The 15507-nt window shown below is 38.0% G+C and overlaps 1 protein-coding gene across 8 annotated transcripts in view; it reads right to left on the bottom strand.

Annotated features, from left to right (window-relative positions):
* pds5a (PDS5 cohesin associated factor A) overlaps positions 1 to 15507 on the bottom strand; it is a 120088-nt gene that overhangs the window by 47856 nt on the left and 56725 nt on the right. For all 8 annotated transcript variants that reach the window (XM_052034201.1, XM_052034191.1, XM_052034212.1 and 5 more), the window contains 4 exons: positions 12432 to 12583; positions 9593 to 9706; positions 4018 to 4099; positions 3523 to 3571 (listed from right to left, as the gene is read on the bottom strand). In XM_052034201.1, the coding sequence (XP_051890161.1) occupies positions 3523 to 3571; positions 4018 to 4099; positions 9593 to 9706; positions 12432 to 12583 (397 nt within the window). The remainder of the gene's footprint in view (positions 1 to 3522; positions 3572 to 4017; positions 4100 to 9592; positions 9707 to 12431; positions 12584 to 15507) is intronic.

Here is a 15507-nt window from a genome sequence, read left to right as displayed (position 1 = left end):
TTTAAAGTTATATATAATAATTAATATGCAAAGCAGCCAGAATTTTAACCTTTTCATTGAACATTTCCAACATTAATTTATTTTGATGAATTTACTATTCCCCATAAAATTCAATGAAGTAGATTATTCACGTCTGAGTAGTCTTTGTTCTTGTTCTAACACAAGCACATTATTTTCCACGTAGCAGAGAAATTCATCTGGGTAAATCACAGAGATGCCTGTCCCTTTAATGATAGTTTCAAATGAAACCTGAGACCTATACGCCTACCCCATGCCACAAGGGCATATTCCTCATGTTGGCACCTGCATTTTATTCCCAATAATAGCTGTAAGACCCTATTTCACCCAAGTAGGAAGGATTTTTTATTTGTTTTATTGAAAACATTTTTTTCAAGGAGTCAGAAACAAGATTAATGTGCCACAAAAGCACATTTCTTACTATTTAAAAAGACAGTTATTTCTGTATGTTTGGGTATCAAACATTACAAGAGTTTATGATACACTTTTCATGCTTCTGTTGAAACAGAATGACAGTTTTATATCAAACAGTTAGCTTCCCAAAAGTGCAGCAGAGCATCTAGAAAAAAAGTTCTAACAATGCCCAAATGTGTTACGTAACAGAAGGATCATACAGGTTTAAAACAGTCAACATCTTGAGTATCTCTTCAACACTTTCCACTGAATTTCATTCAGAATGGGGCTCCCCTCTAATCTCAAAATGAATAGAACTTCATTCCTGCCAGCCTTATATTCACACCAAGGATTTAATCTGCAGATCATAAATTTGTATTGGTATCTTATGCAAAGGATGTGGTTAAAATAATAGCATAGTCTCAGAAGATAATGTCATAACACTACACAGTTTTTCCTGAAAGTACAACTAACCATGATAGGTAGAATTTGGTTTGGTTTGGTTTGTTATTGTCACATGTACAGTACCAAGGTACAGTGAACAACTCTTTCCACTTACATGAAGAATTATATTTATTTTAAATTATTATTACTAATTATATTTATTTAGAAACATTGAACAACTTATCTTTCAACTCCACTCACTTTCTCCAGATCAAAGATATAACTATGGGACCTCACAAAGGCCCAAGCTACACCTGTCTTTTTGTGGGATACATGGAATAGTCTTTGTTTCAGTCATACTTAGGCCAGTTCTTTTCCTGGTACTTTGATAATGCACTGGTGGTGCTTTAGGCTTAAAACCTTATTTCTAGTTTTCTAAGCATAAAGTTTTATCTGTATTACCACAATAGCTGAAAACAAACAGTAATATTTTAATACAGCTGCTTCAATATAAAAAAAAGCATTTCATAGTAGAGATAGCATACACTTACTTAAAAAGAGACAAGGCTAACAGAATGACAAAGGTATTCAAAATTATGACGAACAAACAGGGAGAAACTATTTTGACTGGTCAATGACAATGGTAATCCAAAAAAAGTTCTGAGCATTTACTTCTGTGCTGAGACTTATCAGACCCTATTAGGAACACTACCAAAATCAGTAAGATTTTTTTTTAATTCAGAAAGTGGATGAATAATTGAAGAGACTGCAAAACATTGGGAAGTGAAACAATGGAGAACTTTAATACTGGTGAATGTCCTCCTTCAATTTGTTAATTTCTACAATTTGAAAAGTTAGGATTTTTTATCCAGTTAATTTCAAATGTTAACTGAACTACAGTCACCTAGTATTTGGATAATTCATAATAACCTTGGGTACAATCAGTTTTGAATAAAATACCCCCATATTGTGTGAATGAGGTTTGCTAAGCCATATAAATAATGTATCTAGGGTGTTTGCTGAAATTGTTACTTTCACTTAAGAACATTGCCACTTTCTCAGCAAATGTTTTTAATTCTAAGAGTCAAATACCAAGATACCACATGCATTAAGCATTTGAAGGTAATTAATTAATACATTTTGAGAGGACAAGGAAGGCAAGAACAGTATAATACTGAGAAGTGTAGAGAAAGAGGGATCTCAAGTGCATGCCCACAGATCTCTGATGGCAGGTCAGTTAGCAGTTGAGCAAAGATCTTTTTACCTAAAGAATGGTGGGGGGAAATTGGGGTGGAGTGAGGGCAGGGAGGCCTGGAATGTCTGTATGAAAGGGAGGTGGTAGCAGAAAGCTTGCTGTGTTGAGGTCTGAAGTGTACTGAACTGAAAGCTGGGTAGTTGGATTCGGCTAAATAGACATTCAAAGCACATAACAGGTATGGTTATTGAGAATGAAAATGTATTAAACTTCATTCATCAAAACAAAATATGGTTTGTAGATCTTGGGTATTAAACCCCAACATTACAAATACAAAGCAGGCACACTAAAACTGAGCTGGATACTTAAAGAAAAAACAAATCTTTTCAGAAGTGGAGTTACTTGCAATTCAGTGATTACAAGTGTAAGAATATTTTTACCCCTTACTGCTTTGTGCATGAAAGATGGGGGTGAATATAATCACTCTGTAGTTCTAATCTGATTAATCAGATCATGCAATCAGTTTATTTTATTTATTCACTCGGAGGAAGAATATGTTGGTGTTAAGGACAATATTTACCACCAATCCAGACTCCAGCCATTTTGACAGGAAGGTAAGAGGCAATAGATTGTGGGTGTGGTGTCCCATAGTTCAGATCAGTTAAGTGTGGCAAAGTTTCTTCTCTCAAGGACATCAATAAACCAGAATGGGTTTTGAGACCAATCCGGTTTTGCTTCATGGTCACCATCATCAGTGGTACTTTTTATTTTATTCTCTTCTTATATATGTTGAATTTAAATTCCCCTGCTTCCATGAAGGAATTCAAATTCATGTCCACTGATGTCCACCATGTTACAATGCCCATCACACCATTCTCAGCTATTAATAAATTGTTTAAAATTGTACAATGCTGTAAAATCAAATTACAAACTACACTTTTTGTGTTACCTATTTTGGGAAAACAGAAGTGAAACATAAAGCCTTCTGTAACAATAAGATAAGATATCTTTATTAGTCACATGTACATAGAAACACACAGTGAAATACATCTTTTTGCGTAGTGTTCTGGGGGTAGCTCGCACGTGTCGCCACGCTTCCAGTGCCAACATAGCATGCCCACAACTTCCTAACTTGTACGTCTTTGGAACGTGGGAGGAAACCAGAGCACCCGGAGGAAACCCACACAGACACAGGGAGAACGTACAAACTCCTTACAGACAGCGCAGGAATTGAACCTGGGTCGCTGGCGCTATAAAGCATTACGCTAACCGCCACACTACCATGCCTGCCTACACCACCGTGCCTGCCTCTACACTACCGTGCCTATGGTAGGAGCACAGATTGAGAACAGGTTTACTGACGTAACAAAAAAGTAACATTTGTTACCTGATAACACAGCAAGAATGTAATATATTAGTATAGAATGAAAAAATATTTTTATAAGGAGCATTAATAAAACTTTAGAATCAATATTAACAAATGCTATATTTTAATTCCAAAATGTTGTAAAACAGAAAAACTGCACACTTACTTGCTATGGCCATCAGTTTGGCAAACATTGCATTATTGTTAGCCTCTGACTGAAACAAAAAGGTTTAAAGTTAGAAAAACAATGACTTCCTCTTATTTTTTTTAAAACAGCAGACCAAGTTAACTTTTCAGGTGAACCAATTTTTGCTGCTTTGGTAGGGTTATGACTGCATTATGTTTTCGATATCATTGCACAGGCTGAAAACGTTCCAATTTTGGGATATATTTGGAAAGGACATGGGAAGTTGTCTGCTCTTTTCAAACAGTGGCTTATGATCCACTCAGGTGGGAAGGAAGATACTGGTTATCCTATTCATTAGAAAAACTACACTCTGGGACCACAACAATCTCAGTTTTACACTGATGCATCAGCTTAGATTGGGCCTACATCAAAAAATAAAGAAGTTATATAACTATTGGAGATATTTTCAAAACTGATTTTGCACATCTTTTATCTGATAAACTCATCAAATGTTAATATACTTGTAAAACTTACAGCAGGTTGTTTATGCAGGTCTAATAATTCCCGGACATGACTCCGTAGCATGTTTTGGCACTTCCACATTTCATTCAATGCTCTGTAGACACAAAAAAAATCAGTATTTGAAACTGTATTGTCAATGTAAGCTAAATTCTGTCTTCATACATATATCATTACCTTTGCAGCTATCTTCTTATATTCTTTAAAAGAAATTTCACCTTTATACATAAATAGGGTTCTGTAATCATCTTGCTAACAAAAAAACCATCGACATGCGAATACCTTATTGAATTCCTATTAAGGTGTTGTTTGCAGTCATCTCATTTCTCTCCTTAATATACTCGCAGCTATATACCCACTATATGCAAATTTTCCATTTGAACTGCATCTCAACTTTTCTGAACAGAGTAGTGGTGACAAGAACATCTTCAGTGTACACAGCAAGTCCAAGACAACACAGTATTTTAGAAAATCAAGGAACTCTAATCTTCATTCATTTGGCTTTTAGATATGGAAACTATAAAGTATAGCTAAAACTATAGAGTTCCATATTTATGTCATTTCAACAATGAACAAAGTTATTGTCAACTCTCATAGAAGAATAATTTCAGTGAAAACATGAGCTACCCCAGTGAAGAATCTCCCACTGTAGTTGTCCAAAGAGACCACTACAGTTTGAAAGATTAGTTTCACAGCAACCAATTGATATATGCTTATCAGGCATTTCTACAAAATTGTTGAAACATTTCTTAATCTGTTGCAAACTAAAAAAGAGCAATACCTAATACAGGTAATGCTCGACACATACAAATCTGGGATCACATAAAAAGACAACACATATTTCTATTGTTTATATATAATGAAAATTAAGCTACTGTTATTTTAACAAAATAATGCTTGCTTTCAATAGCAGAGGCAAAATTTTTATTAAAAAATTATCAACAAATATGGACAAATTCAGAAATAATTCTTGACAAAATGGAACTGTAGGATATCATAGATCCAAAATCCTAACCTGCGGTAGGCAAGTCACAAAAATTAGAGCTGACAAGCAATTATTTTGACAAGTTTTATAAGCTCAGCTGTCTTAATATGATGTGGCACACAAGTACAGTTGTGCAGCTGGTTCACGTTAAGTGAGATCAATACGCTATTCTGCACTTAAGCAAATTGTTGAGAAGAATTCTCTAAGTACTTTGGCGTACTCTTATTTGATGGCATTAAACCAGAGTGATGGAGCATCTTCCTTTATAGATCTTTAAACAACCAGAAATGGAGTTAAACAGGTTGCTCATTTATATACCAGAACCTGTGTGATTTGGATCACACTCAGATGTTTAGAAGGATAACAGATTTTGGCATCAGGAGTGACAGAGGATCAGGAGCAGGGTACATGGAAGGAAGTCAGTGATTAATTTAGAAAATTTCAGCAATTGTATGATTAGATTTGAAAATTTCAGTTGCTCTCAGTAAATAGTGATGAGCCAAAAGTCTAATGGAGGTGAAGAGCTGAAAGTAACTAATATCACTAAAGAGAAAGTACCAGTAAAATTAAGAATACTAAAATCTGGTTAAGTGTCCAGGAGCTGAGAGTCTACATTTTAGGGTTTCAAAACACCAGCTGCAGAAATAATGGATATAATATTGGCAACATTCCAAGCTCCCTAGATTCTGGAAAATTTCTACTAGATTGCTGAGAAATGCAACTTTGCTGTTCAGGAAATGAGAAAAAGATAAAATAGTTAGCTAGAGATCAATCAGCTAGACATTGGTCAGCAGGAAATAGCTGAAACCTAAGGATGGAGTAATAAAGTCATTACCATATCATCTTATAATTAATGTCACCATGGATACTCTCACTTCCCAGCTCTTGGTCTATAGCCCTATAGGTTATGACTCTAAATGCTCATTCAACTAAAATAGGGAACTATTTTGAATGCCGACTACCTTATCTAAACATTCTGCGATCTTCAGGAAGCTGCACTCCAAGATCTCTCTTCTTGTGCCATATAGTGAGTATTCTCTCATTTTCTCTTCCCTCCCCAAATGCATCAATTCATAGTTCTCTGGACTAAATTCCATTTGTGCTCATCAAACCAAGTTCAAGTTACTTTATTGTCATTCATCCATGCTATAAAAACACACGGCGGAACGAAATGTTGTTTCCCCCAGACTCACACAACAGAGGTCATACATAGAACAGAAGACATACAATAAACACAACCAAAAAACAAAAAAAAAGTTCAAGTACAAATAGTGCAAAAAAACGGTATATACAAAATACAAATTTAGTGCAGAGTTAGTGCAAAACCAAGCTGGACAAGAGAAATACCTGCTCAGTGTGTTGTACTCATTGTATAAACATGTTCAGCAGCAACCAAAGTTCTTACACGCCGTTGTGCAAACCAGAGCTTTTGACGCTACATTTGTCTACCAAGGTATTCAGGAGCCTGACAGCCTGGGGGGAAAAAAGCTGTTGTGCAATCTAGTAGTTCTGGCCCGGATGTTCCAGTACCGCTTGCCAGACGGCAGTAGGACAAATAGGTCGTGAGAGAGATGAGAAGGGTCATCTATGATTCTATAAACTTTATGTGTGCATCGTGTATTGTAAATATCCGAGATGGAGGGAAGAGGTACTCCAATGATCTTTTTCGCTGTACTCGCAATTCTCTGCAAAGCCTTACGGTCAGAGATGTTACAGTTACCGTACCAGGCAGGGATGCAGCTAGTCAGGACACTCTCAATGGTACCCCTGTAGAATGTAGTGAGGGTAGAGGAGGGCAGCTTTGCTCTTTTCAGCCGCTGTAAAAAGTGGAGACGCTGTGTGCCTTTTTGGCGAGGGAAGAGATGTTAGTTGACCAGGACAGGTCATCTGCTATATGTATTCCCAAGAACTTATAACAGCTGACTCTCTGTAAAATGATGCCATTGATGCACGGGGGTAAGTGGTCAGCTTGAGCCTTTCTAAAATCCACAATCATCTCTCGTTTTGTCCACGTTCAAGAAGAGATTGTTGACTGAGCACCAATCCGCCAGCCTCGCCACCTCCTCTCTGTAAGCTGTTTCATCATTCCTGCTGATGAGGCCCACCACTGTTGTATCATCAGCAAACTTGATGATATAGTTGGAGCTTGAGTTGGCAGAACAGTCATGGGTCAGCAGCGTGAACAGCAGTGAACTGAGCACACAGCCCTGGGGGGCTCCAGTGCTCAGCCTGGTGATTTTTGAGATGGTATTTCCAATACGAACTGACTGTGGCCTTTCAGAGAGGAAGTCCAGAATCCAACTGTAGGTGGAGGTGCTGAGGCCCAGTAGGTGTAGCTTCCTTATGAGGTTCTGTGGGATGATAGTGTTAATGGCGGAGCTGAAGTCTATAAAGAGCATTCTAACATAAGCGTCCTTTTGATCTAGGTGATACAAAGCCAGGTGGAGGGCGAAGGACACTGCATCTTCTGTTGACCGATTGGGACAGTATGCAAGCTGAAGGGGGTCCAGTAAGGGAAGGAGAATGGATTTGATGTGTTTCACTGATTTTGATTTTTGTAGCCTAAAACTTTTGTCCTCAATGTCAACCATTATTGGCATCTTCAAACTTATGGCCCCTATATTTCATTTATAATTACAAGAAGCAAGAGCCTAATACTGAGCCCTCCAGTTACTTAAAAGTCCTTTGACCAATTCTCTTTTTCACCCACTGAGCCAATTTCTATTTCAACACCTACTACTTTCCCTTGCCTTCCATGGGCTTCAACTTTCCTGATGTATTATGTGGTACTCTGATCAACCCTTTACTTATAAATGAAATGGATTTTAGTAATGTGCTACCTTCATCAACCCTCTTTGTATCATCTCAAAAAATATTCAATCAAACCAGGCAGACTTGACTGGCACTTAACAAACCCAGAGAAAGGAAAATAGCTTTTTATATAACTAAGAGTTTCTTAGGACAAACCAATGGGTGTAATCTAGTTGGATTTTCAAAAGACATTTTAGAACCAAGCAAAGGGTTAGCACAGAAAAAAGGTCTTATGGGTCTGGAGCATAATAAATCAGCATAGACAGAGGTTTGGCTAAAGGGCAGCAAGTGGCGAGTGGGAATAAAAAGTTAATTTTGAGGTTGAGGCCTGTTCTTTAGTGTGGGGGGGGGGGGATGGGGGGTGGGGGTGGTGCTGCTATTCAGCTACTTAATGACCTACATGGAAGGATAGAGGGCAGCCTGTCCGGGTTTGCAGTTAATACAAAGCTGGCCAGGGAATTCAAATGTCAATGTCAAGAATCTGTGAAGAGATATGGACAGTTTAATTCAGTGGGCAAGATGATGGAGTGTGAATTATAATGTACAAAAATTTGAGTTTATTCACATGCAGATACAGGATGTGATCTGGTAGCCAAAGAGATGTTATCCTCTGTTGCAATACAAGTAACAAACACTTGCTGCAAGTCCAAAAGGTTTTGGTGAGATCACCCTGGAGTTTTCAATATGGTATTAGGAAGTACATTACAATGAAGGTGACACTGCATAGATTTACTAGAATGATTCCAGGGATGAGGAGGCTGTCCCATAAGGAGAGATCAAGGAGGGCTGGTCTCTATGTATTGCATTTTATAAGAATGAGAAGAAATCTCATTGAATTCAATAAGGATATGAGACACTGGTTCTTTTGTTTGGAGAATCCACAGCTAGGAAGCACAGTTTAAGGAAAAGATCTAGTCTGTTTAGTATTTGGGAGAAATTCTTTATGCAGATGGTTGGAAATTCTCTAGGATGGTCGTTCCTGTATATTCACATCTGAGATGAACAACTTTTTTGGATACTCAGGGAATTGTGGGATTTGTGAATTTAGAAAGAAAATGGACCTGAAATCAAAAAAATTGTTACAATGCTGAAGGGGGCCATTTGGCCCACTGAACCCATGTTCTGTAACAGTGATCCAGTCAGTGGAACTCCCCAGCTCTTTCTCCTTTGCCCTGCCATTTTTTCCTCCCTCAGATACCTATCAATTTCCCTTTCAATTTCTCTACCCTTTCAGGCAGTTAATTCAGGTCATGACTACTAGCTAATAAACACATTTCTCATCAAGATTCCTCTGGTTCCTTCTGCAAAAACCTCTCCCCACCCCTCCAAAAAAAAACTCCATTTGGATCTTTATCCAATTACATACTGTTCCTAAAGAGAATAATTCCAGCTAGTTCAGTTCATGCAAGTGACCAACATTCCCCATCTTAAGACTACTCTACTAATTCTTTCTGCAGCCTTTCTTGAGCCTCTGCATTCTGCTAATGGATTTAAATCATCAGTAAAAGACCCAGATGGGAGATGAAAATCTCTTTTAATACGAGTTATCAGGATCTGGAATGTTCTACCTGAAGTGGCAGCTGCTGAATGCATGAGTGATTCTGAAGGGTTTTGGATAGGTACTTCAAGGTAACAGACAAAAACGTCGGAGGGTGGACTTGGCACTTTGACTAAGCCTGATGATCTCGTATAGTAAGATAGCAGACAGCTCCAGCTCATGAGCCTGAAATGGATGTCCTTTACTCCTGTAATTGCCATCTCCTTTATAACAGTAAAAACTTAAGTAATACTCACTTTACTGCATTTGGGTCCAAGGAAGCATAAAGGTAATACAGACACTTCATTCTTTCTTCTGTTTCCAGATTATGAGGAACAAGGTACTGAGCGAAGATTTTTTCCACCAGCAACCTAGCCAAGAAGGAAAGTATCAGTTGCATTGATTAAAAAGTTAATTTTAGTTTCCATATATAAGATATACATATTACATAATATTGATGTGTCACCCGGATCATCTCCCTGCCTCAGCAAATTTTTTTTACTGCAGCCCCCCCTTAACCAGTAATTTTCTCCAGGCATACAATACTGAAATCTTTGTGCTCCTCCAGTTCTGATCTTTAAGGCGTCACTGACTTTCATCTGTCCACTCCTGGCAGGTGGGCCTTCAAATGTTTAAACTGTAAAACTTCAGATTACCCACCCTAAACTTAAGGTTTTTTTTCTTATCATCTGCTGTAATTTATCAATTTGAAGCTTGCATTCAAATTGTTTTATAAAATTCTGATGAAGCACTTCAGGATGTTTTATTATTTTAAAAGAGCTATATAAAAAAGCCTTTGTAGAATTAAAAATGATACCAAATTGACAAGAAATCAAACTTCGAACAATCAGCGAATTTTAACTTGCACAGAAGTGATGGAACATTATTGTTAAATTGACTACAGTGTTAATTTGATGTTTCATGCAAGGTTTAGAAGGTGCTGAAAAACAAAATAACTAATCTACATCAAAAAAGTATGTTGATGAATGTGTTAAGTAGGTGGTACTGATGAATTAGTAAGAACCATCATGGAACTGAAGACACAATGAAACACCCTAATAAGATATTCCGAAGGACTTCACAATCAACTAGTTGCTTTTGAAGTGTATAGACTTATTTGGAAAATGTGGAAACAAGCTTGTGCTGTGCAAGGTCTGATAAACAGAAGAGATAAATAGGCAGATAATCTGTTGTGGTAATGTTAGTTCAGGAACAGATACTGCCAGACCATCTGTTCTTCTTCCAACAAGTCATGAAAATTTTACGACCACTTACAAAGGCAGGAAGGGCCACAGTTTATCACCTCATCTGAATAGCTGGGTCTCCAATAATGACAAAAGACAGATTGCTACCACTCAACCAAAATGCATCTGCTGCAGATTTGACTTCAACCACTGTTTTGCTGGCCTCCTGAGTTTAATCCAATGGTAAGTCAAACTTGTGCAACATTCTGCAGTTTACATTCTGCCACACAGTAAGCCACATTCTTCCTATAACCCCATCCATGCTGACATGTCTCCAAGCACAATTACAACATTAATTTACAAATCCATCCATTGCCAAGTTTCTCTGCAATTTCTTCCAACTTTGTCAACACATCAGCATATGTCCATTCCCTTTCACTTTTGCCCTAATTTGCAGCTCGTTGTCTTGTTGGCCCATAGAGGTCACCCCTTATGCAGTGCTCTGATGCATATATTGTTGTATAGTGAATTCCTCAAAAAATATTTACATTTACATAGCGCTTTTCAGGATTTTAAAGCAAATTAAGTACTTACAAGTTCTCCCCAGGTTACGGCAGAGTTCCGTTCCTGCAAACTGTTCACAACCCGGACAGTTTGCCAGTCAGAAATGCGGCCGTGAACAGTTCCCACATGGCAGAAGATGCCTGCAGCCCCACAGCAGCTGGCAACTCCATCTCGCTAGTTTCTCAAACATTCTCTTGTATGTACACGCTGTACATAAGCCAGGCGTTGTTAACCTGGGGAGAACCTGTACTTGAGTGCAATCGTTGTTGTAATGTAGGAAATGTACATTTGCATCAGACAAGCTCCAAGAAACAGCAATATGATAATAATCAGACAAATTAAGTTTTTGATCATGTATTCTTCAAAATACAAGGCTTCTGCTTATCAACTCTTCTGAAAGACAGCATCGCTACCATGCTACGCTCCCTCAACACGAGTGTCAGCCCAGTCTCTGGAGTGATGCAAAAGGTCTGACTCAAAGGCAAGTGATACCAAGACACAGCTGACAATAATTCCCCCACGAATCCTAACCTAACCGACATTCCTCATCCTCAATGTGCAGGATCCAAAATTGATTTAGAAATCCGTTCATGACCATGCGCGACTCTATAATTACATCCACCTCATGTATAAATACAAAAATACATATCCTGTTATTTCAACTTACAGCCACTATAGATCTTTCCTTCTAATTCCTGACCTCACAATAGTCTTAGGCCTGAACTTTAGGAATGTCTAAATAAACTACCAATTTGCTATTTCATCTCCACCTTAAAAGCGTTCCTCCAACTGCCCTTTTTACTAAACCTTTGCATTTTATAATCCTTCTCAAAGTTTAATTTTGTATCTGGTGAAATATCGTGGATAATGTACCACGTTAAAGTATGCTTGTGCAAATTGCTGCTCCTCAGGTGGGGAAAGACGACAGCCAGTGTAATCACTGTAATGTGTGAAACAGTTTTGAAAAAAGACAGAACAATGATGAATCAACAGCCCGGGTAAATAAGTAAACGGACCAAAAATAAATTATACATCTTAGCTCCATTATGTATGAAAAGACACTGCTAACCCAAACAGGTACCTAACGTTAAATGATGAAAATGATGTGACTAGGTGAAAAATAGAACACGTAAAAGTTTAGTTCATTTGCTCAGGTAGCTCACGGTGTAAAGTGCTAAGCTAATCAATGGTTCCTAATAGGTTTGTAATGTAAATTTATCATAAATCAATCACTATAGAGCAAAATAACAATCTAGGTTTTCAATTATAAATGTTTTGAAATCAGCTATGAAATTAGATCCTATGCACAGATGTTACTTTGCACTTCAAAATATGTAACTTCACCTACTTGTCATCAATGCTGTTCTGGTAATAGATATGCAGGAGTTTATCTTTGATCCAATTCACTTTCTGAGCAGCCTCTTTCCCAGCCTCAGCATGAAGACAGTACTTTTTGTATAGCTGGGCCAAGCCCATCATGGCTTCTTTCCGCACCCGCCACTTAAAATACAAAGAAAAACAAAAACCGTCAGTTGAATAAAAATAGTATGGACTGTTCTGGCTTTCTTGTCAAATTGACACCAATTTTATTCTTTCTGTTTAAAGCATCACTCTACAGGTGAATTTCTGAATACCATTCTTCCATTGATATCCCTTTAATACTCTCCACCTGTACAGAATGGCTCAGAGTAATAGCAACAATATGACTAAGTCTACATCCACCTTCCTTATGCATATAAATTCTGCAGCAGAATCATGTAGTGCAACTAGGTTTATTGCTGTAATCTGCAGACTAGGATTAATTGGTTCACCAAAAGATGGGAGGCCTGTCTGAGAGATTGTGAAGTCACAATGAAGATATGTGCTCTCTTCTTCCCCTCCACACAGACCTGATGGGAATTAAACTCAGCCCTTTTGAGAAAGGGAGCAGCATAATATACTTGATATCAGAGCAGCATTTGACTGACTATGGCATCAAGGTACCCTGGTAAAATTGTAGTCAATGGGAATGAAGGGAAAACTCTCCACTGGCTGGAGTCATACCTCACACAAAAGATGATGGTTGTAAGTGCTGGAGGCCAATCATCTCAGCCCTAGGACATTGCAGGAGTTCCTCAAGGAAGTGTCCTAGGCCCAACCATCTTCAGCTGCTTTATCAGTAAATTTCCTTCCATCATAAAATCAGAAGTGGGGATGTTCGCTGATGATTGCATAATGTTCAATTCCATTCACAATTCGTCAGAAAATGAAGCAGTCCATGCCTGCATGCAGCAAAACCTAGACAACAGTCAGGCATGGGCTGATAAGTGGCAAGCAACATTCACGCCAAGCAAGTGGCAGGCAATGACCATCTCAAATAAAAGAGAGCCCAACCACTTACTCTTAAACAATCAATGGCATTACCATTGCCAAGTCTCCCACCATCAACATTATGGAGGGTCACCATTGACCAGAAAGTCAACTAGGTCAGCCACAGAAACATCCGGCAACAAGAGCAGGTCAGAGGTTGGGTGCCTGCAATGAGTGCCTCATCTTCTGACTTCCCAGAGCCCTTCCAAATCTACAAGGGAATCAGAAATTTGATGGAATACTCCTTACTCGCCAAGTACCAATGAAGCCCACATCCTATTTAAAAATTTGCAATACAGTCAAAATAACTTCCAATATATCAGAGAACAACTACAAGTCAGCAAGGAGACATTTTGATTACACTTAACAAAAAGGGAAGACTATTGAGCAACACAATACTTTCATTTCTTGCCAGGAAATATTTTACTGAGGTTTTTCCTGACAGAATGTGAGGGTTTTAATTCCATTCCTAAGCATCAACACATTCACTCATTGAGCCATTGCATGCAAATAAGATTAAACTTGTACAAACAAGGCAGGTGGTAAACTAGAATTTTTAACTGTAGTACAGCAATAAAATATTTTCCTTGAGCTATCAAAATGTATCTTTACATTTGGGTAGCGTATCTACAGTCACAATGAGGCAGATTGAGAATGATTAATGAGTTTCATTCTGCACCACAAACAGCTTGTAATAATTGCAATGTAACTTTTGACAGCAAGAATAGAACAAAAGCTTTCCAATCTAGAGTTATTTTCTGAAGTATTTGGTTTAGAGAAATATTAAGTGGGACTATAGATCATCATGTATTCAACGTGTAAACAGAAATCTCACAAAATTACAAACAAGTTTAAAACTAGATAAAATCAAAAGCTGAAAGGATAGGATAGTTTATAAGAAACATCAATTTCTCTACAGATTTTTGAGATTTTTCTTAAGATTTATTTGTTCACAGGGTACAGTTGTCAGTTGTCATTGGCAATGCTAGCATTTATTGCCCATCCTGAATTACCTCAGAACTGAGGAGGGGTTAAGAGTCAACTACATTCATGGGTCTGAACTGCCATACAAGTCAGACCAGGAAAGAATGCCAGATTTCCTCCCTTGAAGGAGATTGGTGAACCAGTTTTTTTTAAAAAAACAATCTGGTTATATCATGGTCAGACCAGGAAAGAATGCCAGATTTCCTCCCTTGAAGGAGATTGGTGAACCAGTTTTTTTTAAAAAACAATCTGGTTATATCATGGTTCCAAAACTGAGAACAGCTGTGAAAAAACACAGATGTACTTAATTACTTGAATTTAAAATTCATTGCTGCCATAGTGGGATATGAGCTCTTATCACTGATCCAGTGATCCAGAACTCATGTTGCCAGTCCAATGAGTTAACCATTACACTATCATAGTCCCACGATAAGAATTTTACTAAACCTACTAGTTTCCCTGAGAGCAAAATTTTCACGTCATTTAACCCTAGTGTGTTGCTGAGTGACAGACTCCTGGGGGTAGTTGATGGGAATGTGGACTGAATAAATTGAAAGTAGTGTAGGATTATTGTAAATAGTTGCTTGATGGTTGGTACAGACCTGGTGGTCTGAAGGGCCTGCTTCCATATTGTGTCGCTCCATGACTCCAATTGCACCCAAAGGGTTTAAATTCTCAACCTCCTTAAAGTGTTTTGGAAGTGAAGTGAGTATTTTTAAGGCAGAGATAGATACATTCTTGATAAACCGGGGGGTGAAATGTTAACACAGGTAAACACAAATACAGAGCCAAGGTCACAATCAAATCAGATGTGATCTTATCGAATGGTGGAGCAGACTCGAGGGGCCAACTGGCCTACTATTGCCCTTAATTCTTATGTATGTAACCAGCAATTACTAGCTCTCAACATTATAAGAGATCATCCATGCCATGGAAATATAGTATAGGTTGCCCAAGATTCAAAAGGGCTTATTAAAATTAGTTATATTATAGAGGTAAACAAGTGGCTGAAGGATCACTTCAGCAAAGGAGGGTTTATTTTCATAGGATGCTAGCAGCAGTGCAGGACAGGAAAAAAATTTACAGATGGG

Source organism: Pristis pectinata, chromosome 2 (assembly GCF_009764475.1).
Source record: "Pristis pectinata isolate sPriPec2 chromosome 2, sPriPec2.1.pri, whole genome shotgun sequence".
NCBI lineage: Eukaryota > Metazoa > Chordata > Chondrichthyes > Rhinopristiformes > Pristidae > Pristis > Pristis pectinata.
The sequence above is the reverse complement of the archived record's forward strand: the minus strand, read 5'-3'. Positions and strand labels throughout refer to the sequence as shown.